This window comes from Opisthocomus hoazin, chromosome 8 (genome assembly GCF_030867145.1).
Source record: "Opisthocomus hoazin isolate bOpiHoa1 chromosome 8, bOpiHoa1.hap1, whole genome shotgun sequence".
NCBI classification, from domain to species: Eukaryota; Metazoa; Chordata; class Aves; order Opisthocomiformes; family Opisthocomidae; genus Opisthocomus; species Opisthocomus hoazin.
In genome coordinates, this window is record NC_134421.1 from 34,915,292 (window position 1) to 34,942,695 (window position 27,404).

The 27,404-nt window shown below is 42.2% G+C and overlaps 1 protein-coding gene across 9 annotated transcripts in view; it reads left to right on the forward strand.

The window, feature by feature from the left end:
• Positions 1 to 27,404, forward strand: part of GRIP1 (glutamate receptor interacting protein 1) — a 353,630-nt gene that overhangs the window by 267,712 nt on the left and 58,514 nt on the right. For all 9 annotated transcript variants that reach the window (XM_075427891.1, XM_075427895.1, XM_075427897.1 and 6 more), the window contains exons 3-7: positions 1,097 to 1,232; positions 2,168 to 2,313; positions 5,817 to 5,900; positions 6,741 to 6,816; positions 8,159 to 8,304. In XM_075427891.1, the coding sequence (XP_075284006.1) occupies positions 1,097 to 1,232; positions 2,168 to 2,313; positions 5,817 to 5,900; positions 6,741 to 6,816; positions 8,159 to 8,304 (588 nt within the window). The remainder of the gene's footprint in view (positions 1 to 1,096; positions 1,233 to 2,167; positions 2,314 to 5,816; positions 5,901 to 6,740; positions 6,817 to 8,158; positions 8,305 to 27,404) is intronic.

Consider the following 27,404-nt stretch of genomic DNA (forward strand, 5'->3'; position numbering starts at 1 on the left):
CAGATGGCTAGCGTAGTGCAGACATACTGTTCATTTACACTGCATATATGGTGTTTGTATCTCACCAATTCACCTAAAAGCTGTGTATTGACACTGAAAAAGGATGAGAGATGGATGATCCATCCAGGATTTCATCATTTTCTAGGTGGATCTCTAGGATTTCATGCATTTTTCCAGAATACCTGGGTAGCTGGTGGTTTTAATAGGTCTTCTCTGACTGGAAACACCGGACATGAGTTATGATTGCCTTGTGGCTTCCCAAACAGTTGCAGCCCTGCTGGAACTGTGCATATGTAGATTGTGTTGTCCAGCCATGTGCGATAAGGACATTGCTTTACAAGAGCTCGAGGCTTTCTGTTGCAGGTGACCTGCATTTGTTGAGGTCTGTGGGATTAGTTTGGCATTTTCCAAGAATGTTAAATGGGCAGGAGAGGGTGTCCCAGACAGCATGTGAGGGAAATTTTATATGGAACTATGACTATGAAAGCCCTTCACTTATTTATATCTGTTCTGCAGAGATTTCAGAGAGTTACAGCAGAGATCTGTTTGTGTAAGAATACAGAATAAAACTGTCAAGAGCTGATACATTCAATCTCCATCTGGATTCTTGTTACTTTCAGTTGTTTTGACTAATACTGACTAGTGGCCTCAAAGTGAGTCTGGATCTAAAAGTTTCTAGTACCGTTATATCATTGTGTGTTTTACCCTTCTATTTAGTTAATCAGTTGAAATACTTTATAAAACATAGGGTTCAGAGGGAGAAAGCATGAAATAAGAAAAGATAGCTTTTTAAAAATGTGAAACAACTACCTTTAGTTGTAAGTGTTGCCAGACTTTGTATTTATTGGCTCTGTATAGTATACTAGCACATTGGTGTAGTTTTTAATAACCTTTTACAGAACACGTCTCAGATTTATCTATATGCAGAGCCTTGCAGATAGAACTTGTGAATTGTAACATAAAGAATCTCCAGATGTACACATTATTTCTTGTTAACATACACAATGATTTTCTTGGAAAGTAGGTGACATTTTAGAAAGGCAGCATCTGTGTTATCAGTTAAATTTTAATAATGCAAATAATTTTCTTTCAACAGAGGAATTCAAGGGCTCAACAATTGTTGAATTAATGAAAAAAGAAGGCACCACCCTAGGGCTTACAGTATCGGGTGGAATCGACAAGGATGGGAAACCAAGAGTATCTAACCTTCGTCAAGGAGGAATTGCTGCTAGGTAACCCCATCTCAAGCCACAAAATGCATTATAAGATGTGATTGCTTCAGAAACACGTAACGCGTCAGAAAGGTCACTAACAAATATGTGACTAGATGCATCTATAATGGCCGCCCATCAGACCGGAGAAGCTCAGAGAGAAGCGGCAGCAGCTGGTCCCCCTCTTCCCTCAAGGCTACTTTGACAAGAACTAGAAATACCAATAAGATATTTGAAAGTCATCGTAAGACTAATTAAGTTTCATGTAAATTATATAAATTTTATTCTTTTTTGTGTCCTTGAACAAAGACTTGAGAGAAGAAGCATTGAATGCTGAGGGGAAAAAGTAAAATAGAAAACCTAACCATAGTACTACCATAATTTAATTAAAAAAACTGTTCATCAGCTGGTTTTAAGATTAAAAAGCAGTCTGAAGTCATAGCTATCTTGCTTACTAATACAGCGGAAACCAAAAAGCTGTTATTTATGAGTGAAACAGGTCAAAAGATAAAGGTTAAGCTAAATCATTCCGAGTAACTGAGCAGAACATAGGCTTTTGGGCTGTGGCGTATCTCCTGTAGCTGTGATGTTAGCTGTGAAGGCGACTATTGTCCCAAAAAAATAGTTTTGGATGCTTCCCAAAGAGAGAGAGAAAGATACAGATATGAAGAAGACATTTCCCCAGATCCTGTGCCCAAACTGGTCAAATCATCCAACCCCATTATTGTACAGCTGGTTTTGTACATCAGAAATTAATAATGCAACAATGTTCCTCTTTTAATGTTTAACAAGCTAGACTAGACTAAGATGATAAAATGCCACTTTTGGTTTGAAAGATCAACTTGTTTTAATCTAAAAAAATATTTCTCACCATCACTATACAGTAATTTAGAGGATTTAGTTAGTTTCGGCCAGCAGATCTGTCTTTAACAAAAGGAATATGTACTTTTTCCTAGGAGTGACCAGCTGGATGTAGGTGACTACATCAAATCTGTGAATGGAATCAACCTGACCAAATTTCGCCACGATGAGATCATCAGCCTGCTCAAGAACGTTGGCGAGAGGGTTGTTTTAGAAGTCGAGTATGAGCTGCCTCCAGTCTGTAAGTAACAGCAGAACAAACTGAAATCTGTGACGTGTTGTCAGCAGTGGGATGGACGTGGCAGGTGATCTTCATTTTTGGTAGTGGTTGTTTTCATATATTTTTTTTCCTCTGACTTATCACAGAGCATGCAGGCAGTATGAAAAAAATGGCAGTAGAGGGGATGCTTTCAGAGATGTTCAGGTGTTTTAGGAGCACAAATCCAGCCAGTGGCAGAGCTGTCAACCTCCATTATTTTTTTGTTTGTTTGGAATTAGATTAAATAGATACCAGGACAAGAGAATCCTTCTTGTTATAGCACGATCTTCTGAGGTGAGACCAATGAGTATTTGCGAGTTGTGCTTCTGCATTTTGCTTCCTTCTCTCCACTCGCAGCACCCTCCCCCTCTCCCAGATAAAAACGTACTTTGGGACTTTTCCAGTCTTTTCTGACATCACTTGCAGGCAACATCTCATTTCTAGAGGAGAAGACACGGTGGGGTAGGCTATGGGGGATACATAAACCTGCAAGAATTGTGTGACTGAAACAAGAACTGTTTGCTGAGCAGGATTGTCTTCAAAATGGAAGTTCACAGAGCGCTTCTGGATGTTTTCCTCGCTTCTCCTTTGCTCTTTCTTTTTTGTGCTTATGTCTGTGGCTGTGTGTCTGTAGGAGAGAATCAGTGGGAATTGAGGCTATCAGTGTGAAGTGAAAGCTAGAGAAATGATGAGTTGGAAACCCGGGACCTAAAGTGACGGAGTGGGTGACAAGTGGCTGTCTGGCACCAAGGGGGCTGCACCAGTCACACCTCTGAAAGAGCGTGTGCTCCTTCATGCTGCTTTCTGAAGGGGAGATGATGTGGTTTGCTGGTGTTTGGCCAGAAGAATCTCTGGAAAATCCTTTTCTGAGAAAAAACCCTTCCTTAATCCAAGTACAAGAAAGAAGGAGCCATCTAGGGAGCCCTTGTCTCCTTAAACAAAGACTTTCCTTGCAATAGAAGCCAAAAAATGCATCACTCTCTTTGGTGCTCAGAAGAGGATGAACTCCCCATTGCTTTCTAGCAGCTGGAGAGTTAGTCTAATTACCTATTTGGCTGCTTTTATGACCTCCTGACAACCACCATAATATGTTTGTGATGTTCTTTGTTGATTAGGGTTCGTTTGCTTTAAGGGAACTTTGTGTTCAAAAACACAGTATTTGAGTTAATGAAGTCAGCTGAGTTCAGAATTATTTTGCTGGAGATGTAGTTGTTTTATGAGTGTTGTTTTGCCCTTAAGTGGGCTTCCTTCCGTTTCACCCCCTTTTGGCATATATGCCACTCTTGTCCACTGAAACTGGATTTTCACATGCTAAATTACAGAAGCAATCGTAACTTTTTCTGTAAGTGCTTGGAATTTCTGACCCCTTCATACAAGCATAGCTAAGAAAGTTGGAGATAATTAGCGGTCTAATTGTTCCCATTAACTTCTGATGAACAAGGTAGACACAGTGCCTTCCTTATTCGCAGCAGTTTTCCAGTCACACGGTGAAGCCCTGGCACCTCTTTCCCTGCCACATACATAATGAAATTCTACTGTTGGTCTCATGCTTGCCCCCTCAGAGAGAGGACTGTCATGTTTTCCGGGTGGGGAAATGTCAGGACTTTAATAATGATGGATTAAATCTGGCTGAGCACTAGTAATCCCACCCGCTCTTCCTAGCGTTTCCTTCCCTGTCTGGCAGTGTTCACAGCAGGAGCATCCAGCCGCTGTTTTCAGCACGAGCCACCTCAGCGTTTCAAACTGGAACGTGACCCGTGCCTGCCTCACATCTGGCTTTTGTTGTTGCTAAAGGTTAAGGACTTCTTTCCCCTCTCAGGCTGTGGATGGGGTGGGAGGACAGCCGCCTGAATGGTTGTGGCTCGAGTGGAAGGACGCTGCGTGCCGTTCCTCACTGCGGAACTACAGGCTTCGCTTGTCCGTGGTGAAGGTTACAATCCACACCAAGCGGATTAGGAAGCACAGACTCAGCTCAAGCTACACACTGGGCCACTTGCAGATGATAGGGATGAAGGCAAGAGTTGTCTTTTCGTCCCTGTGATTCGGTCCTTTTTGGGCAGTAAAACATTTCTAGCTGAAAAAAGGAACAAATCACATGGGCTTCAGTAACACGGTCCTGATCTTCATGCTGTAGCAGGAATTACTGCAATACAAAGCAGTGCTTCGGAGGGCCATCTTTTGCCTGTTTTCCTGAGGAAATTAGGTTTATGTGATTTTATTGCATTGTTCTGGTTCCCTGCAGTAACTTTTTTTTATCTCGGGATTGAAAGACTCCAGTAAAACCAAGGACATTACAGCACACTTCATGGAAATAGACACTTGGGCAGAAGAGAGTCCCAGGCCAGGGGAGTCCTCAGAAGGAGAGGCAGGCAGCGCTGGGGAGGCACCGCTTCTCCGTGTGGTGACTCATGGGTGACATGGCTGTGCCCGGGTGTCCCCGACTGTAGCCTGCCATGTCCCGTGTCCCCTCAGGGTGTGCTGATGGGGACCAGCGAAACTGATTATTGCAGCCAGGAGCAGCAAAGGATGTAAGTTTTCATTAATATAGGGGTGCGCTTTTTTTTAATCTTTGTGTGTTGAACCATTTGCAGTATCTTACTGGAAGCTGGGAAGTGTATGTGCGTGGGATTTTGCCCAGTGTCCTGTTCACTTTGGAAGAGGGTGTTCTTACACCCTGCCAAAGTTTTCCTGTAACAGCTAATAGTAAGCTGGCCGTTGATCTCTTAACAGCGGTGGCTTCAAATTCTGTAAAGTGGATTATCACACCCAAATGTGTTGGTCTGTGCATTAGGCTTCTCACCTCCTAACCCAGCTGCGCACCACTCCTCTAGCGATTACAGAGAAAATATCAACCCAACTAGAAGTCAGAGGTTCTTTTACTCACTTACCAATGGTGAGAAAGCTTGTAACATTTTCAAAACGGGAAAAAAAAAATAAATCCTTATGATACAAAATAATTTTTCATCTTCATCTAGCAATCTGAGATTAGAGATACACCCTAAAAATCTTGACTGTCATTGACTTTAAGGAATACAAATAAATGTTTTTATGGCTGAACAACTAACTCCGTAGGCAGCTTGAAGAATTTCACTCGTCATTTTTGTGTCTCACTGTGTATTTCCATCTTTTCTAGCTCTCCTCTGTAACTATAAGAAAAGCAAAATTATGCCACAATTTAAACAATATTTAAATTATGCCTTTTGAGTAAGGCTCAAATTCCTCATCTGTTATATGCATCTGTGGCTCTTTTTCCAAACTATTGGCAACCTGCAAAATATTTGGCTTAAAATTCTCTCAAAAAGAGGACGAGTTGTATTTAATTACAGGTCTTTAATCTGACTGTTCTGTAGTGGAGTCTTTCGAGTTGTATGACCAGCAACATACTAGGTACCTTAAACTGGAAGAGGTGCAAATCTGTGTGTAGAATTTAAAAAATAATAATAATTACGTTTTGGAATTTTTTTCTTCTATTTTTTTTCTTTCAGCTGTACAAGGATCAGGTCTCGTCTTCAGAACTGTAGAAGTTACTTTACATAAAGAGGGGAACACTTTTGGATTTGTAATAAGAGGTGAGTTATCATTAAATTTGAACTGTCTGTATTTTCTAAATCAGAAAAAAAAGCAGTAAGTTTTTATGACACTAAGAAATAATTTCAAGATTTATGGCTTAGAAGTTGTGATAATCTCTGTAATTTGTGCATTACTTTTCCCATACATTAATGTGCTGCTTTTATGAACTGCTCTAATTTTTGTTTATGGAAGAACAATAATGAACTATGCCAAGGACGTGGCAAACTTTGTTTCACATAAGACCAGATTCTGCTACCACTGAAATCAGCAGGAAGATTGTAGTTCTTAAGAAAGATGGTATAAATTAGATATGGAATCAGATGAATCATGCTGATAGTCTGAATTGTACAACAAAAGTATTATCACTGACTTAGAAGGAAACATGCAGCTGTTAAATAATATACCCCAATGATGAATTATTAATGTCTTCAAGGAAAACTGTTTTTTTAATTTAATATATAAATTCCTTAGTGGCCACTCATTATTCTGAGTATACATGAAGTATGAATGTTTTTTCCTTTGTGCAGCAAAAATCGCAGAACACTAAGTTTTCACACTGAGATCAGATTTGCAGAGTACAGATTCTAAGAAAAGAATATACATTTATTAAGAATCACTCTGTAGAAATATTTTGTAAAGAATCATCTATACCATACAGTAGGTCGATTTTATTTAAGGTAAAATTCAGTGGAGGTTCGTATTAATGGCTTGGCAATTTTTTGATCTTTTTAGCCCATCTGTAGTGTGCATGCTGCAAGACTTAGACTTGCCTCTTAGAAATGAGCTTTCATTAAACACATAAACTGAAGGTGAGCTTTCTCTCACTTTTCCCTTTCTAGGTGGAGCACACGATGACAGAAATAAATCTCGTCCTGTTGTAATAACATGTGTTAGGCCTGGAGGGCCTGCTGACAGGTACAATTCATCTTTCTCTGGGGTGCATGTGAAAGAGAAATGGAGAAGGGTGAATTATTTGGGACAAAAGTTAGGATTTGAAGTGGAGATATTCAAACCTATTCCTTTGAAATTCATGCTTTATGCATGTAATTGTAATAATAATAACAGTAATAGGCAGCCACAGAGGCTCGACACATCATGGAGTGTGTGAGCTTTAATTTAGTATGTTGCATGTTTCCAGACTTTCCCATTAAACACTTTCAAAAATCAACCTAAAATAATTAGAACAAATGTCTGCAGTAGGTCAGAGCACATTTTTTGCAGCATTCAGACAACTGGTGTAGCTCTTAAGCATGCTTTTTTGTACTCTAACATCACAATCTTTTTCTCTTGCACTTCAGAAAAATACTGTACCGTGTTTGGGTGTTATTGTATTATTATTATTTTAAGACGTTAGTACATGTCTGCATGTGAGTTCACACATAACTTCACCTGGACAACTTCTGAGTACAGGTTTATGTTTTGGCCCAATGAACGTATTTGTATGTAATATCATCTTGTGTTTATATAAAGAAAGAATATTCACTTTATTTATATGTATGAGTTATGTTTTCAAAAATGACATTTGTGTCCTTCAACCATTAAAGAAACTTAAAGGACAATTTCTTTAAAGCAGGCTGATTTTCTGTAGCTTACGTTAACATTTTTGACCTTGGAAACGTTAATTGAGCAGCAAATGTTTCAAGAGAGCTTTGTCTTTTGTCCCTCCCTCTCCCACCACCCTCATCCCCCTTTACTGCTTGTTTTTCTCCCCGATTCTTGAGGTGACAATGTTAGTACTTCATTTTCTGTTATAATTCTGAGTATGTTATGAGATACGCTTGGGAGATGGTGTGCATTTATAGACAAATTATTTTTAGGTAGGAAGACAAGAATGGAATGATCCAAGTAAGGGATATTTCTGAAGAAAATTAGTAAATGGACATTCATATTTTGCAGTCTGTTTCTTCACCCATGTGTTTGCACCTCGTGTGTATTTTTAAGAAATTGTCAGAGGAGGAGGTGTTTGTGTATGAAAGAGGACAAGGCAGAAAGAAAGCATATGTTGGAGCAGAAGCTATACTTGGTTGCAATTTAACATGACTTGATTATTTAGCTATGTGTTAAGCCGTTTTCTAGTCGCTGACTTTCCAATTAAAGCAATTTCCTTTCCTCTGCGCCCTCTGAATGTTCTCACTGTTGATGTTAGGTGCTAAGGCAAGAGGGATGGATGTCAGAGAAGGTGTGAGACAAAAATGGTATTATCTCCAAATCAATTTATATTATATTAATAAATATAATTCCTTTAAACTCCCTTCAGAGAGGGCACAATCAAACCCGGGGACAGGCTGCTGAGTGTTGATGGGATCCGACTGCTGGGAACGACACATGCTGAAGCCATGAGTATTCTCAAACAGTGCGGACAGGAGGCGACTCTGCTGGTCGAATACGACGTCTCAGTGATGGGTAGGTTGAGAAGCGGGACGTTAGTTCTGGGAACCATCTGTGACGTTTTGCTGCCTGTTCTTGATGAGCTATTTTAGAAGTGATCGTGACCTTACACTCCTAATAACACTGCTGTTCCCTTCCACACCGTATCATTAATCTTGGGTTCATAAGGAGGTGAGCAGTATTTTACTGTAATTTAGCATTCTGACATTTCATGGTTTGTAGAGTGAAACCATAGTGTGGATTCTAGCAAAGTAACTTTTCCAGTGACTAGTTTGTAATAAAGGTTAATGAAGTGCAGGCATTTCTGTGTCACATGAAAGAGGAGTTTGCTTGCTCTTACAGGAATTTGCTTGCATTTTGCCAGTGCTGCTAGGTGGCCAAGATGTTATTAAAAAGTCACAAAACTGCCACATAGAAAAGAACAGGGAAAAGGACATTTGTTAAGAAAAGCAGAGGTGGCAAATCATGGCTTAAAAAATGAGCTTATGCTTTACACAAACTTTGATTGAACTCACTGAAGTTATGGGAGTTTTTTGGAAAGTCAAGGAGAGTGGGTACTTTTTCATAACAGATTCGGGATGGTGTTATTTCTATTTGTTTTGTAAGGTGTCGTCTCCCCTCCATTTTTGCAAGATACAGAGAATTCATGGCAGCGAAAAATAGAAATACTCACCAATCAGACTAAAATATTTCTTCTCTGTTTGGGGATCTTTCTCTTTTTTTCCCCCTTAGTTCCATAGTCAGATTTCTAGCCTAGCAGTAAAGCAGCCTCATAGGAATTTGTGAAATAGCACTGTCAAACTTCAAAGCCTTGGAAAAGATGAATACTTAGAAGAATGATGTCAGATATTTGTTTATTCTGGGACAGCCCTTTTTGTTCTTCTCCAACACACAGGTTTTTTTGGGTTTTTTTTCTTAATTATCATATACCTCTTGGTTTACTTAACTGTCAGGAATGGAGTGACAGGTTTGCATGGCGTCTGGCAGGCCTGCTGGACATTCGTGCAAGGTTCACATCCAGAAAGGTGGAGACAGCTCAGCATCTGGGCAGGAACCTCCCATGTAGAAAATGGAAATGCAGGCGATCTTGTAACCTGGAGATGACTAGAATTTAGGTGTTTTCATTCATTTCTTCTTTTTCTTTGGAAGATGATGGATGACCTAACCCTATCTGTCATCACAGTTAAAACCAGATTCTTTATGCTCCCCTTTTTATAAAGGCGAGATCTCATTGAAAAAAAAAACCCTGGCTTTAGACAGACAAAGTTGCCAGCAAGGCTTTCATTTCGCAGAAAACTGCCATCCCCATTCTCCTGTATACCCCAGAGATACACAGGCAATTTCACTGAGGATCTTTGAGAAATCTTTGCAGGTTTGTGTTAGTACAAGACCACATGATGAGAAGCTCTGTTGTGCTCTAAATTGCAGGTTGTTCAAGGCGGGAACCTTCTTTCAGTGTTACCTGGATAGAGCTGAGTGCAGGAGGATATGGATCTTAGCTGGAAATTGCAGGCTCATAACTGTACAGGCACTACCAACCAGTCGGTCTCTTCATCTCATTCTCTCTCTGAAGAAGCTCTGCTATCTCACTTTTGTTCTCAGTAGCAAATCTGGATTTATTGTTCCTGCCTTCCTGGCAATGAATGTGTTACCCTGGGGAAACTGAAGGAGGTAGAAGAACCGGAGTCTTGTGTAGTCTGAAAGAAGGAAAGAAAAGAGAATCAGACGCTGGGAAGTGTGTAGGATGGTGGTCCTGCAGCATCTGTGAGAAGAAATAAGGAGGGATCCAGCAGGCTTTCTTTCTAATACATTGTGATTTTGTTAGATTTTCTCTAGCCCCCAGTAGGTTTGGGGTTTTTTTTCCAATTTGCATGCCCTGCATAGTTTTCCAGCAGTGGTATGAAAAACTTTGTTGGGAAGCTTTCTTTGCTTGTTGCAGATATGTTATGACCATGACACAAAGGCTGAACATCATCCATCTTAATCCATTGATTCCTCACTCAGGAAAAGGGTGCAGATTTGAATCTTCTCTTACTTCTGCTCATGAGCGGTGAAGTCAAAGTTGGGAGTAACATGAAAGGGAGGATATAAGCCATGAACAGGAGCTTAAGAATTACCAAAATGTTACTCTGTTGCCCGACTCTTGTGTTACCCACAAGACAAGCCATTTATAATGCCACCTCAGGCTTGGTGTGAGTATGGAAATAGGCTAAAACAAGAGGAGGAGCATTGGGTGAGGTGGCTTATCAATAAATGATGCTTGAGACTAGTTTAGTAGTTTAGCCTGCTGAGAGGGGGCAACAATCCAAAAGTTATATAGAAGTCTGGTGCATTCTATAGGGTCCTCCTGGTATGTATTTCCTGTAGAATATCTTACTTCCAGAGGTATAGTTGTACTATTACTTGCTTTAATATCTTCTCTTCTGTTAGCAGGTGGTTATATCCTATAAAGTAGCGTTCCATGTGGCCAGAACTGGAGAGAGCCATAAAATATATTCTGATAGCGTGAAATTGGAACTTAATTTGAAAAGGTTACACTAGATGAAGAAAATAATCCTGAACTATTTTTTAGCTGCAGTTCTGTAGTGTGTAACTGACTCTTTGTATTCCTGTAAGCGTAAGCTGTTTCAAAGGTGGTATGTTTCTCAAGGTTTAGTTCCTTCGCCTGAGGTCTTCAAGAGGTCACCTGGGAAGCCTGTACGTTTTATTGGTTCTGGAATCTAAACAAACTGGAGTAAAAAAGGCATCAAGGGGTTCTGTACAGGGTAATTAAGCATGTATGTAGTGCAAGTCATGTGGCTAGTCGCCCTGAACTCTCTGGGGTTACACTTGTGCTTGCTTAAATGCATCCAGAAGTACCCTACTCAGCTAGGTCCTAGGATATAACCTTGTCAGTTCAGCTTCTTGGAAGACATGTTCTTAGCTTGTTGGGTCACGGGTTTTGTGCTGAAAATGTTTCTAGGTTGATGTGTGGAGTGTACTGCTGTATAGTTTCAAAGAGACTTTGAAATAGTCGGAGTTTAGAAATACCAGGATAATCCCTGAAGAAAATAGGAAAACATAATTTCTGAGAAAATATTTTATAACCTGATAAAAGTTAGGTTTGAAGTTGTGGAAGTAGCAGTCTTCCAAATGTCTTTCTGTTTTCCAAAACACCTCCTCCAGTCATGAAGCTATGCAGTTGCTTATACTCCGTGTTGATATTAGAGGAGACTACCTGCATTTTTTAATTTTGTGAGGCTTTAATAATGCTGCGCTTAGTGCTGCAGAGGAAATGGACGTGGTGACTTGCCCTACACACAACTGTGTGGAAGTAACATAAACTTTGTGGGCTTTATCACTTTTCTTTGCAATCCTTACACCTGAAGTGTCCAAACTTTATGGCCAAGTGGATCACCTACTTTCATCTAGTGATGGGAGAGGTCTGAATGTTGCAGCTCTCTCTGTCCCACGCAACTACACCTGCGTTCCTCATGGTGTGGAGGGGAAGGAGTAGAGGCAGGGTGGTGGTCGGCAGTGACTTGCTGCCACCACTAAAACAATTTTGCACCCTGTGTGGCAGGCTTTGCCTGGGGCAACCAAACAGGAAATATTAATTCCAAGCTATAAAGTTAGGTTGGGAAGACTGAAGTTCTCGCTGCTTGGCAGAGGTTGTGGTCTAGGTGAAGTGTCCTAACGAGCTGCTCACAGCTTGAAAGCTATAGGTCAGGGATCCTCAGTTAGAGTGAGAACGAGAATTGGAATGCAATGCTAATAACAAGCTGCAAACAGAGATTCACACTGCCCCCGTCTAAAACGAGAAATAGAAGTTTTTTGCTACATTTATTTGGAAGCACAGCAGGTGCAGTTTCCCTTCAGGTTTTCCAAAATCTACCATGATGCTACTGGGCTGTCTGTTGTATCTGTAACTGGGGTTGCATCTGCTTAGGTAATCTTCCATATTTACTCTGAAAAGGAGCATTCAGAGAAGTTCAAAGGTAATGTCTACCTTCAGTTTAAATTCTGGCTCATAACATTTTTATGTAACTCTGTCTCATAAATTGCTGCTGCTGAGCTTTTAAGCAATATACTTTTTAGATCTTGGGTGTTCTTGCTGGAGTAATCTTTGAATCAAGGATACGGTAGTTAAACAAAACTGTTAGCTATTGCCAGGACTTTGGCAGAAGAGTAAGCTTTTGTTAGCTGTTTGCACCCGAGAGACACAACATCTTTCTTTCTCATCTCTTCACTGGGTGTTTCTCAGATCGAACCACTCTTTGGTCTTCATTCCTGAAGGAACATATTGCACATTCAAATTCCGTATGTTTCTCTGCCTTCTTTAACAGTTCTGGCACTTACTTGAGCCAGAACAGATTTGCTGGAATATGGCACCCTGTAATTGTTTTTTACTCCCAAGCTACCAGAGTCACCCTGACATAAAACCAGTCAACTTTAGCTACAGAAACATCCTCAATTTTCTGAACTCAACGTTTACCACTGATACAACTTTCTAGAAAGGGAATTATTCATGCAATCATTTGCTAGTAAATCTGACAGCAGTTGAGCAAACACTGTGCAAGCCTTTTGCCTCTTTAAGTTTACCCATTAAAAAAAAACAAAACCAAAACCCAAAAGGCTGTAACAATTGTCTGAGAGTACATTTAAAGAAATCTGCCTCACCCTTCAGTAATTCTGCCTGACAAGAAGAGCACTAGGGAGAGAAAGCTTGCCTAGTTTAAACATCAGGTGAGGTAATCTGTGATCCAGTGTAGACTTTCAGTAACTTGTGCAAGACAAGAAATACAGGAGAAAAAAGAACTTGTGAGCTGCCCTTAAGTTTCATAAAGCAGTGTCACTCAAGCATATCCAGAGCTGTGAAGACCTTTAAGAGCTATAGAGTTTTACAAGACCAAAGAACAGGAGCTCCTGAGACTCCAAGGACAGACTCAAGATCCTCAGAAACCTTATAAACATTGCAAGACCTTGCAAGTTGAAAGAAAGCAGGAAGCCTGTAGGATTCCACACTGCCTTTTTCTTTCTGTTTCTTTATAAACTTAGAATTATCATTTCCTTTGTCTCTTACAGGTCTTTGACAGAACAGATAGGTAGCATACTCTAGCATTTGGCTGCAACTGCAAGTCTCCTGGCTGTCACAGAGCAACAGACCTAGATCCCTTGAAATTCTAAATATGAGTTAGTTACTTAAACCTCTAAAGAATGCTTCCTCTGTTACGTTTCTTCAGAGAAAGATTGAATGAAAATTCATGTGCGAAGCAAAGGTCACGATTGCTGTATTAGTTGAAGTGTTACTCTAAATACTGCTGCACAAACATGTACACAAATTATGCTAGACAACAATGTTTGAAGTCAAAAAGTGGAGTGTGCCAGCTGTGAAATGTCAGGATTGAGACTGTCTTCTCAGCCTCTGCCCAGCTACGTGTGCATGCAATGCAGTCACAAGACCGCAAGGAGAGATAATGACGTTTTTATGCAGCTATTCATTTTGAATTTTCTTTCTGTCTTTGGTATGTGACCACAGGCTTAGCGAAGGCACTGCCCAGACCTTTGTCTGAATGCACGGTTATTAATTTCCTGGTGTTTTTTTCCTGAGGCCCTAATCCTGTCACACTTTGAGTGCTTCAGGCAATATGCAGATCTCAAGGAGAAAACCTCAGTGTCCCAAGGTCATTCCACATGTATTGGCTCTTTCTTAAGGCAGAGGATGACACAGACATATCTCTCTCTAACATTTCCAGAAATACCCAAGCGCAGATGTGTCACTAGGTAACACACTTGGGATTTTTTTGTCTCTCTTGGAGGCCAATGCAGGAGTCATGCAAACGAAGCAGATACTTAAGCCTACATGCTATAGCACGTTAGTCTCTCATCTGACGGTACAAGTTCCTTGTTTATCAAACACACCATTTGTGCTTTCTGCTGTCAGTGCCAGATGCCTGCATCAGGGACATTAGTATGAACTGCCTTTCAGGCGTGGATGTGTACAATAAGTTCTCTCTCTGTAGTGCTAGCTTGTTAGGATTTCATCTAGCAAAAGATGCATGTTTTGGGATATGACTTATCCTTGGCACTGAAAGAGGCGTTTTCCTTCAGAGACGTCTGAGGCTTGTGATTTTTTTCTGTTATTGAGTTTTCTGACTTTCAAGATTGCTTTTTCACAATAGCAAGTGGGGGCTATTCCTTTTAACCCTCCATCTCTCATGCTGCTACTAAATATGACATGCTGACTTCACTGAGTCTCATCGTGAGCCTACAGGAGGATTGACACCTATCAGTTGGGCATCAGTTCGTGCTTACTTACCAGCTTTAATCTACTCTATTTACCTTGTTTAAAAGGAAGATAAATACCTTTGTAACAACTCTTGAAATAAACGGGTAATGGGGAAACCTAAGGTACACAGGCATTATGGTTTAAAAAAAAAAATCCAGCATTTTGGGCTGGTACATTCAAAACCCAGTTCTTGATTCATCAGTACTTTGTGTGATCAAGAGACACTGCTGCTGACTACTGACAGTGAAACAAGAAAATGCTTGCAATTAGTGACCAATACAGTTTGCGTGTCCTTTTCAACCTTTACAGAACTTGTGACAGAAAGATAATCTGGCACTTCAAGCAGCGCTCGTGTGTCTCCTCCATGTTACGTGACCTTCTTCTCTTGCTTGCGGTTCCAGCTTTGTGCCTGACACACCTGCCACTCAACTCATTCACTGCTAGCTCCCTCAAAACTTACACTGCTTTCTTTTGTGGACAGGACACTTGTTTCACTGTGAGGACTGCTGAGTAGTGAAGGAGGTGTGGAATGGTGCCTTGTAAGAAAATAGTATTTCTCTGTCTAATGAATGGTATCACTGTGTTATATAAGCAACCGTCAATTTGTCATTTCCCAGTATTTGTGTGAGCTTACATGCTTAACAGTGTTGACACATTTTTATGTACCATTACCTAGGCTTCTCTGTGGGAAAGACTTTATATCTGACATTGCGTCTGCACCCAAACAGTTTCTCGTAAGTGAGTGAGAACCATTAAGCCCACCAGTCTGCTCCCTGTTAGCCAGGTTACCCGACCAGCTATCCAGCACAGTACATATGGGCTTACCGGGGACCAGAAAAGACTTGAGACACGCATGTGACCAGTGGGTTGCAAAGACATCTGCTGACAGCAGAGGACTGTAAAGGTACAGGATCCCATGTTCCTTACTGTCCATTTCATGAAAGTGTGATGCTTTTTTCCTATGTTCTTTGTTCTTATTCTGGTTCCTAGCTGCATTACTGTCTTTCTTTCCCAGCAGCTGCTTGATTTTCCCTTTCCTTACTAACGTAATTTGAGTCTTCATTTCTAGAAGGTCCTAAATCCCCAACATGTTTTTCCCTCTGCTTACAGACCATTTTTTTCTCTTGTCTTTTGCCAAGTAAGGCTTAGGTAATTTTCCAGCACATTTCTCTCACACTGCTGGTTTTCCTCCATAAAGGCCTTTTGCAGTCTTCATGCTTGTCCTTCTTTAGCCCTTTCTCCTGTCCCTGTCTCTTAGCAAACCATTCCCAAGTTTCTTGTACTGCAGCTTCTTTTCAGATCAATCACCTTCTCACCTCAGTTCCTCCCGTTCTTGCCCGAAAAGTCCTACTCTCCCCTCCTCCTGGCTCTTCTCTTGATTCTCTGTGCCGGATCTGTCAGGTGATGAAGACACATAGAGAACATGAATTTTCAGTATAAAGCCTACAGAATTTTCTGTTTGGGGGCAAAATCGTATGGTTTTCCCTAACGATGCTCTCAGACACAGCTGACCTGTTTCAGCTGAAATAACTATGGGAAGAAGAAAAATGAGGTAACCATCGTAAGAAAAAATCACACCAAATGACTGAACTTTGGACAAGTTGTGAGTTGTAAGCAATTAACATTAAGATGTTTTAATGAGAAAAGTCTATGATTCCCAAGTATGTTTGCCCTGTAGAATCTTTCTTTTCTCTGCCTGGTTATGATTTGTTGTTATAGTTTGATAGCTGTGTTACTAGTAGATGATTACAGAAGGGAGGAGTTGTCATGTTTTGCAGGGATTTCATAAATCTTACAGATATTTCTTTCTTTACGAACTTGTGATCATCCCTAAAGAGAAATAAACAGAGTTTAGCTGAACCATGTAAGTTACAAATTACCCTAACAGGTCCAATTAACATTTCTCTCTAGTGCTTTTGAAACCATGGCCTCATTAAAAGCAACTTAATAAACATTGCTTTGTATGGGAGTTGAAACTGTAAAGGTGAAATGAGATATCCCTGTAACAGAAAACTAAAAATACAATTTAATTGTCATAAATAACTAGGAAAGGGTGGAAGCTTATTATCTTAGAATCATAGAATCATAGAAAGTTTTGGGTCGGAAGGGACCCCTAGAGGTCATCTAGTCCAACCCCCCCGCAGCAAGCAGGGACACCGCTAACTAGATCAGGTTGCTCAGAGCCCTGTCCAACCTGGTCTTGAATGTTTCCAGGGATGGGGCCTCCACTACCTCTCTGGGCAACCCGTTCCAGTGTTTCACCACCCTCATTGTAAAGAATTTCTTCCTTATATCTAGCCTAAACCTACCCTGTTTTAGTTTAAAACCATTACCCCTCGTCCTGTCACTGTTGTCTCTGCTAAAAAGATTGTCCCCATCTTTCCTATAGGCTCCCTTTAAGTACTGAAAGGCTGCAATCAGGTCTCCCCGCAGCCTTCTCTTCTCCAGGCTGAACAAGCCCAACTCTCTCAGCCTGTCCTCACAGGAGAGGTGCTCCAGCCCTCGGATCATTTTTGTAGCCCTCCTTTGGACCCGCTCCAACAGTTCCATGTCTTTCTTGTGCTGAGGGCTCCAGAGCTGAACGCAGTACTCCAGGTGAGGTCTCACCAGAGCAGAGGGGCAGAATCACCTCTCTCGACCTGCTGGCCACGCTTCTCCTGATGCAGCCCAGGACACGGTTGGCCCTCTGGGCTGCCAGCGCACATTGCCGGCTCATGTCCAGCCTTTCGTCTATCAGTACCCCCAAGTCCCTCTCAGCAGGGCTGATCTCAATCGTTTCATCCCCCAGCCTGTATTGATAGCGGGGATTACCCCGACCCAGGTGTAGGACCTTGCACTTGGCCATGTTGAACCTCATGAGGTTCACACAGGCCCACCTCTCCATCTTGTCCAGGTCCCTCTGGATGGCATCCCGTCCTTCTGGTGTCTCAACCGTACCACTCAGCTTGGTGTCATCTGCAAACTTGCTGAGGGTACACTCGATGTCGCTGTCCATGTCATTGATAAATATATTGAACAGCACCGGTCCCAGTACAGACCCCTGAGGGACTCCACTCATCACTGGTCTCCATCTGGACATTGAGCCGTTGACCACTACCCTTTGGCTGCAATCATCCAACCAATTCCTTATCCACCAAACGGTCCACCCATCAAATCCATGGCTCTCCAATTTAGAGAGAAGGATGTTGTGGGGGACCGTGTCAAAGGCTTTACAAAAGTCCAGATAGATGACATCCATAGTTTTTCCCTTGTCCACCCTTGTTGTTACACCATCATAGAAAGCCACTAGGTTGGTGAGGCAGGACTTGCCCTTGGTGAAGCCATGCTGGCTGTCTCAAATCACCTCCCTGGCCTCCATGTGCCTTAGCATATCTTCTAGGAGGATCTGTTCCATGATCTTCCCAGGCACAGAGGTGAGGCTGACAGGTCGGTAGTTCCCAGGGTCTTCCTTTCTACCCATTTTGAAAAGGGGCACAATGTTTCCCTTTTTACAGTCACTGGGAACTTCCCCTGACTGCCATGACTTTTCAAATATCATGGAGAGTGGCTTGGCAACTGCGTCAGCCAGTTCCCTCAGGACTCTGGGATGCATCTCATCAGGTCCCATGGACTTCTGTACATTTAGGTTCTGCAGGAGGTCCCGAACCTGGTCTTCACTTACAGCTGGAGGGATTTTACCCTCCTGGTCTTCTTCATGCCATTCATCGACTCGGGAGGGGTGAGGAGAGAGGTTGCCAGTGAAGACTGAGGCAAAAAAGTTGTAGAGTACCTCAGCTTTCTCCTCATCTGCTGTTGCCAGTTCGCCAGTCTCGCTCATGAGCGGGGGTACGCTTTCTTTGACCATCTTTTTCCGGCTGACATACCTGTAGAAGCCCTTCTTGTTATTTTTCACATCCCTTGCCAAGTTCAGCTCCAGCTGTGCCTTGGCCTTCCTGACCCCATCCCTACACAACCGGGCAGCTTCCCTATACTCTTCCCAGGAAGCCAGTCCCTGCTTCCACTGCCTGTGCAGTTCCCTCTTCTTCCTTAGTTTGACCAGCATCTCTTGCCTCAGCCATGCCGGTCTCTTCCCTTCTCTGCCCAACTTCTTACACTTGGGGGTCAAGAGCTCTTGCGCTCTCTGGAATACATCCTTAAAGACCTGCCAGCTCTGTTCCATTCCCCTGTCCCTGAGGACCGTTTCCCAGGGAGTCCTTCTGCCTATCTCCTTGAAGAGCTGGAAGTTTGCCCTCCTAAAATTTAGGATCCTGGCTATGCTCTTCATTATTCCCATTTCCCTCCGTAGCGTTAGTTCCACCAGCGCATGGTCACTGCAGCCCAGGCTACCTCCGATCTTGACATCCCCAACAAGCTCGCTCTCATTGGTGACCACCAGGTCTAGTATTGCATCCTCTCGGGTAGGGGTGCTTATTACCTGGCTTAAGAAGTTGTCTTCAATGCATTCTAGGAACCTGCTGGATTGCCTACACCTTGCCGTGTTGCTTTTCCAGCAGATGTCGGGGTGGTTGAAGTCCCCCAGTAGGACGAGAGCCTGCGAGCATGAAGCCTCCTGGAGTTGGAGGAAGAATGCTTCGTCTATCAGCTCCTCTTGATCTGGCGGCCTGTAGTAGACACCAACCACTAGGTTCCCTTTGTTGCCTCTCTCTCCGATTCTTACCCATAAGCTTTCGACCTGTTCGTGGCGATTCTTCAGGGACAGCTCTTCACTCTGCAGTGTTTTCTTGAGGTAAAGGGCAACGCCCCCGCCCCTCCTTCCTCGCCTGTCCCTTCTGAACAGCCTGTAGCCATCAAGAGCCACATTTCAGTCGTGGGATTCATCCCACCAAGTTTCCGTGATGGCAATCAGGTCGTAGCTTTCCAGCAGCACGACTGCTTCCAACTCCTCCTGTTTGTTTCCCATGCTGCGTGCGTTTGTATAGAGGCATTTCATCTGAGCTGTCAGCCTTGTTACCTTCATAGCAGAGCACTCCTTTTTCCCCTTGAGGTGCTTCATGGGTATTTTCTTGTTGGCACCTGATACCTCAGGCGCCTCCAGCTCCCCTCGGCAAGACTTCCACATTGCTGCAGTGTCCCGCACCTGCTGCTGGGCAACGGGTTGAGGGCTCCTACTAGCCCCCCATCCCTCTAACCATTGTGTATCCTCCCCTAGCCTGTCGCTGGCAAGCCTGATAGGTTCCCCTTCCCCCTTCACCTCTAGTTTAAAGCCCTGTCAATGAGCCCCGCAAGCTTTTGGGCAAAGATCCTCTTCCCCCTTTGAGAAAGCTGGTCCCCATTTGATGCCAGCAAGCTTGTTCCATTCCATATATAAAAATATTCTATGTTTTACTTACTGGATACTGAGAGTAATGGACAAATTTGTCTTCAAAAATTTGTCAGGAAGGTGAAACCTGTACTTGTATGCAGTTAATCTAAATAGCATACAATTCAGAAAAGTCAGTTTGAAATATCTAATGTCTTTCATGACAGGCATTCATGAAAGTAGAGTCTTCCTCATCTATCCTCCTATCTCCTCACAAAGCACATGATCTGAATTTTTGAGAAGCTAATTTGAAGGTTTAGATCCTCAAATGGAAGCAGCCTCTGCCTGTTAAAAATATGGTATTGTGCTTATTTTAGTAAGTATTTAAGAACAAATGAGAGGAGGAGATTGCTGTAATAACCCCTCCTGTCCACCATCCAGGCTCCAAGCAAGAGGAGGGAAGGAGCAAATAACCCTCAAGGATATTCAGTACAAGATGGGAAACAAGGATTGATCAAATCTTTCCACTTTGCATGAGGGCTATCCAGATGTGCGATGAAATGCAGCGTGAAAGAGAATTGCCATCTCTACTACATGCTCATACCTCTGGTCAGCTGGAAGTTAGTCAAGAGGTGTTTCAGTAAGTTAGCTTATCCGTTACTTGGCATGCTGGTCAACAGCAGACCAACAAGGATAATAACGTATCCTGGTTTGTACTGGTCTGAAAAAAAGTTAAGCATGTAGATGAAGTACTTAAATGCTGAGTGCAGGTGTGAAAGTTTTACAAAGAGGTTGATAATTAAGCTTCTTGGAGATAAAAGGATCTTCTGCATGTGCCATGCAATTCAATGCAAGAGAAACTGTAATCAGAAAAAATCCAATTAAAAAAATTCAGCCTTGGATTTGGTTTAGTGGCATTGCAGTCATCCGAGAGACTAAGGAATAAGGGACAGATTTGATTTGCTTTATATGAGAGCGAATGTGGGCTGTAACCCCAGAAGCTGTCTCTAAAAGGGCCCATCTCTAAGGAAATAACAACAGCAGCAAAGGCTCCATTCCTGCCTGCAGTCCAGGGAGACGAAAATACTAAATGGCTCCCAAGACTTTTGCCTAAATATGAACTGTCTCAATTAATGGCATTCTAATGCAAAACTGATGTGAATGAGATCTGAAGCAGATCCTGTGAGACTGCACCGTGTAGTATTCAGCACAGGGGAGATGTGTACTGCTCAGAGAAGACAGTAGTAAGGCCTGTGAGCTGGAAGTGTAGGTAAAGAGAAAAAAATCAACATCTAAGCGGAATGAGTTTATCTTGAAATCAACGTAGTTGCTCGAAAGATAATCGAACCAGTGCCACATCTTACAACATGATCTTGTAACACAGAATTATACTTCCCATGGTGTTGCTCAGCTGTACAATGAGTGAAATGTGATGTTCTCTGTGCATTTGCTATTCAACCCACATTCCCCTATGGTAGTTTTAAACACCCATAATAACCTGTCTTTGCATCTTTTTCCTAAATGCATGGTTACCATGCTTTGTTCATTTCAAGACATCATAGCCTATGAGCTCAATATTTATCGGAGTGGTTTGGGGCAACAGTATTGATAAAAATTGCTCATTTTGCCTATGTTCCGCAAAAAAATCATTGGATTTTTCTTTTTTTAATCAATTCATTGGTGACTCACATTATTGGTGTTTGACCTTCTGTGAGTCTCATGATTTTCATTTGTAAGGAAAAAGGCCAGAATATTCTGACAGCTATTATTGATTGGTCATGTTTCTATTTCAAAGTAGATGCTGAAGGACCGTAACAAAATGAGGTTTCTGTGGTGATTGAACATGCGTTCGAAATAGACCGAAGGCAAGTACCTGACTGCAGGTTTTATTTAAATCTCACCTGTTTTCTTCTTAGAGGAGGAGAAGGAGGGTGGAAGTGATTTTGTGAAAAGTGCTTATCTAGACCATTCACCGGTTTCATCTTTAATTGCAATTCTGACACCAGCAGAAAAGTCATGGCTGGCTGCAGCCAAAAAAAGAGTGCCGAGCCCTCCTGAAGAGATTAGTAATGAAGGATGTGACAGCTTCCCAAGGTTACAGGTAAAGCTGTGGCAAGCTGAGGTTGCTTCCTTCCTCTTATGTGCCTCCAGACATTTCTTCCCTGGCTGATAAAATTGCATTTTTATGTGCAGAACCCACACCAGTATAAAAGCACTCTTTCTTGGAAGCGAGTCAAGTCATGTGGTAACCCAGACCCTCAGGTTACCTGCATGAAATGGGAAGCAAGAGTAGGGCTTCGCCAACAGTCGAAATTTGCCGTAGGGCATCAGAGGCAATGAGGCTCTGGGGAGGACAGAAACAGACAGCGGGGGAACCGAGCTGGGGATGCTAATGAGAAAGGAAGGGCTTTCTGAGGTAAAGGTCTCCCTCCTTTCTAGGATTTCCTGTTGTATTACATACAAGCATCTATAACCCATATTGCCTCTGAATTACAGGGCTAGTTTCACTTTTTTCTGGCAGATAATCCAAAGGTTATATGCAAGAAAAGATGATAATATGTACACCCTGAGGCAGAGCTTTGGGACTTGTTTTGTGTTACTTAGGAAGTCCCTCAACACTTCTTTAAAAACTCCTAGCTGGGTTTTTCTTTATCCTTTATTTTATATCCAAAAGCTATTGCTGATTTAGGTCATCTTTCCCGAGTTCTTAATTGAAATCTGAAGGATTCAAGCAGCTTAAATACAAAAAAAAACCTAAAACAAAAAATAGAAAAGAACCTGGACTGCAGACACACTGAGCCTGTGGTTTCCCTCTCTCATTAATACGATTTTGGCACAATATCCCCCATAGCTGCAAAGAAAATCTAAAACCAACTCTCCCTGCAATTCCTCCTGCCATTTTTTGGCTCAGAGGGGCCACCAGCGCTGTTATTCGCATTTAACTTCCTCGTTTGAAAATAAATGCTTAATTCAGGTGTTAAATACCCTGGAATTGGATTTTTCGCTTAATATATGGTCTTATCTTGATTGTTGAATATGCTTTGCTAGGTGGTTCTCTCCACAGAATTTAGTATTTTTTGCATGCACATGAAGCTGCATCTAATCCCGAGCCACGGCAGTGCTGCAGTGTGCTGTTGTCTGAAATCTTTAGGACGAGAACAAGAGCTATTGATCCTCAGGTCAGCCATCAGGTGCCTTTCATGAAGTTAGCCAAGGCCTGGTCCAAGCCTGCTTGACTGTCTAGGAAGACTGTTAATGATTTTAGCTGGGATTTACAATAGGACCCAAAGGAGAAAAATCTAGCTGTTTTCCTACAATTGAAGAGCTTTGCTCATAGGGAAATAAACAGCAAAGCTGTGCTTTGTCCCCCTCACCAGTTCTCACCAAATGGACACGCAGTTTATAACAACATAAATGTCTTCTGCCAACATAGAAGTCTTCTAGTTTAAGCAGTGTTTGCACCACTAAATCAGTGTTTTATTTCACCAGGATAAGAGCATCTACCTTAGGGATTCTACAGCCAACTCGAGTCTGAAGTAGAGAAAAGATCTGTATTACAAAGACCTAACTCTGATGCAGATTATTTAAAAACGGTGCTGTTTACACTGTATAATTGCACCCAATTACCACTCAGTCCTCTCCTCTCTACTAGTGAAAAGAGAATATGCCAGGCCCGTTTTCTCTTCACCCATTTGCTAATATATTTCTCTTCTGATACTTCAGCATTATCATGGGAACAGGGTGTACATGCATGAAACCTCCAATTTTGTGAGAAGTTTTATAGGTCGTCCCAGTCTGGATCTAGATCACAGCAAGCTCTCCACCCTTGGACATGCTGGAGAAACTCTTAGATGAATAGCCACAATGCATTTAATTTTATTTACTTTTTGGCTTTCACGTAATAGACCAGATTTCAAATGTTAGCATTTGATGTTAGAAGTCATGGTGAGGCATTGGTGCTGCTGGTCTGTCTCAGTGTGTTCTACCATTCTTTAGCTGGATACGAAATGTGGGAGAAGTAGCAGCTGCTACGTTTAAACTAGAAAACAGCTGCAACGGAAAAGCAAAGAAGAAAGGAGACGTGTCCTTTCTGTGCTTGTTTATGATCCCCCTTGCAGGAGGAATGGCTTTTTTGAGACTTCTGTAAATTGCTTCACAATTAAACCCGTGATTTCAAGAATAGTGAAAACTTTACAGTAAGGTTGATCTTGTGGCCTCCTTCCACCTTCCCCCGGTAACTGCCCAAGTCTGCTGCTTCCATCCGCCCAAGCATTTTCGGGCAAAATTGTTCTGCCATTTCTAAGGATGAGGTCAGAGAAAGTTGTTTTGCCTATGATGAGAAAGTTGGAGAACCCTTTCTTTGTGAAGTTGTGTCTTTTGAAGCACTGGAACACAGACATGCAATTCAGTAGGTACTGGTTGAGGGAGAGAAAGCCCTTTTCAGGAACTTCTTTTCTGGGTATCCCAGTGAAAATCCACCCCAACTTAGCTGCATTTGGAAGTCTTTGAAAGGATATAGCTCAGTGTGCTCAGGAGAAGCAGCATTTTGTGACTTTTCCAAAAGATATTATGTCTATTGGGGGTTGTTTTTTCTTGTCTTTGCAAAGTTCCTTTCAGTTCAGCTCTTCGACGATGAGAAACGCAAGAATTAAGGATGCCCATGCAGCCTTGGAGGAGAAGTGTTATGATACAGATTTTTGATTGGAATGATTGCGTGCATTTTTCCTTCATCAGTCACCTGCTGCATGGTACTAAGTGATTTGGAAAAGAGTCAAGTGAGAGAAATGTTCTAAGCAATAGCTTCTCTCATCTTGATGTAGATGCCTGAAGTAGGGCAGGTAAAACACATTTTTTAAATACCAGTTTTCTAGGGGGAGTTTAAGCCTTTAGCTGAGGTGTAGCTACCTCAGGTCAGCTCTACACGTGCCTGTGTTTTGGTGCAGTGAATCCCAGCGTAGGTGTCTCAGATCGGCCTCTCCGGCATAATGGAGGCTTTCGACCTTCCTTTCTATGATCCTCATTTGTTTATCTATACAGCGGGGAAAATGGCATGCTTTTGCTCTAAAGGGTGCTTATAAGATAAAATCATTAATAAGTGTGTGTTGTAATGAATATTTAGAGGCTGCACCATACAATAGCTCTCCTCCACCATGTATGCTCAGAGAAGGATGAGAACACTGTTTAGTAATTCAGGCACGAGCATGGGAAAAAAGGGGATAAGTGTTGCTGTTCGTTAAATAGTCACTCTCTACCTTCCACATGATGCTCTTGAAGAAAAAAAGAATGTGTGATTATTTAATTAAAGAAGGGAGGTAAAAGTAAGTTCATCCAGGCAATATTCATTCTGGTGTTCATTAAGTTTTAAGTGCTTTGTGCCCACATGGTGACCGTAATATTTTCCTTTTAATGTCATTCTGTTTGTAAACAGACACTTCTGAGCTTTTTTTTATGTGCATGTATTTTTATAATGATTTATATTGATGTTTTGCTGATTTTAATCAACTCCTAATTCATCTGGGTTTCTACAATTTGCATAAGCACAGTTTCTATGTTATAGTCAGCTCAGCAGCGTTGAATGGAATAGCTGCCTTCTGAGCATCGTGACCTCTAATTTTTCAAGAGTTTTACAGCTTAGGTAAATTTGGGTGTATTTTCACTGGTCAAAAAAAAAAAAAAAAAAAAAAAAAAAAAAACACACCCAGAAAAGGCTTTTCACAGTTTCTCCTTTACGCATATTTAGTAATTACTGAATTACAAAGCTGTGTACCTTATGAGCACTGGAACACCTTCAAAAGAAAAAAGACATCAGACCAGGGCACGAGAGAACCTGGCATCCCTCCGAGCCTGGCAGCAGAAGCTGCTCTGGCAGGAGGTAAATGGCTTGTCCAGCAGCAGGAGTCACACAGGAACCTTGCCAAGGGTGACGCTGGCAGCAAGCCGACAGACTGCCTGCTGCGGAAGCAGATGAAAGAGGGCACTTCTCGTTGCTGGAACTCTGTCACCTGTTGGGTGCTTGGGTTTCTAGAGGTTACTGCTTGGGTGGGATTTTGGGAGAAGACATGTGGGGAATTGTTTTTGCTGGAAATGTGTGCTGCAGAGAACAGGGGATATAGAAACTGTCTTTTACTTTAAATGTGTGAATACTCCCAGTAGTACTGTTTCTGTATTGCTTGGAACAAAATTAGTGACAGGACAAGGGGCAATGGGCACAAACCGAAGCACAGGAAGTTCTGTCTGAACATGAGGAAGAACTTCTTCCCTCTGAGGGTGACAGAACACTGGAAGAGGCTGCCCAGGGAGGTTGTGGAGTCTCCTTCTCTGGAGATATTCAAGACCCGCCTGGACAAGGTCCTCTGCAGCCTGCTGTAGGTGACCCTGCTTCGGCAGGAGGGTTGGACTAGATGACCCACAGAGGTCCCTTCCAACCCCGAACATTCTGTGATTCTGTGGAACAAGCACTGGGAGGGGAAAAGCTGGAGATATATGGGCAACAGGTAAACAACCCTGGATTATTTTTGTAATGTGAGACCAAGGAGCTTATGTTCAGAACCATGGCTTCTGTGTTGGATTTGAGGGCAATTTAGCTAAATTTCTTTCTCTGTTTCGTTGAAATGTGTTTGATGAGCTGCTGCTCAGGCAATACCAAAGCAGAAAGAGAGGGCAGTGAATAAACTTGTTTCCTGACTCATTCTACCAAAGTTTCATTCCATGAGTGGTTGGCACTGAATGGCAAATATCTTGTGCAACCCCTGAGAGCTGCAAAACTCTCATTCTGCTCCTTGGTGCATAAATATCAAGGTCAGTTCTCAGCCGCGACCTTCTGCATGGTAGCATTTTATGCCATAGCTGTGCCAATGCACCAATTATTTATAAAACAGCTGTGCTAGAGCACAGATTGTTGAAAAGAGACCAAGATTTTGGGGATAAAAGTGGTACTGATAGTACAAAATTGTAGCAACATAAATTCATATTATCTGTTATGGACAACAATGCAGAGGTTTACTTTAATTTTTCATTGCTTCTGGCTTATGCTCACCTAATAGGCTTTGCAGAGGAGTGTTTTGGACTAGTCTGAAACCTCCTGCCTGTTCAACCAAACCAAGTCTGTTGATTTCCTCATTAGCAGAAGCACACCGAAAGTCAGCTTTCCAAGACAGAGAGTCTGCTTAGCTTGTGTGCAGAGGTCACTAATGCATGCAAATGATAAGTAATCATGAATGTATGAGTCGGTACTCTGGAGCAAGGTCTAGTCAAGTGCCTCAAGTATGTCAAGCAGCCTATCCATGTGGGAGTGGGGCTGCACTTGGGTCAGCCACCCTGGTGAGAAGCAGAAATGGCTATCACAGGCCTGGCAGCTTGCTCTTGTGGCTCTGCTGCTTCCAGGGCTTCAGCTCCCACCAGTGTGGCGGGAAGACGGGGACAGCTCAGGTATCTCACTACCACAGCATTAAGATGTCCTTATTTGCTTTAACTGTGTTTTGTGCAGGTCAGCTCTCTTACCAAGATGTGCAAACGGTCCAGGGCACACATTTGTTCTGAATCTTTTGGGATTATCTGAGACATCATTATCCTGGTAGAGCCCTGGGCAGATGGGAACTGTCAGCTCGA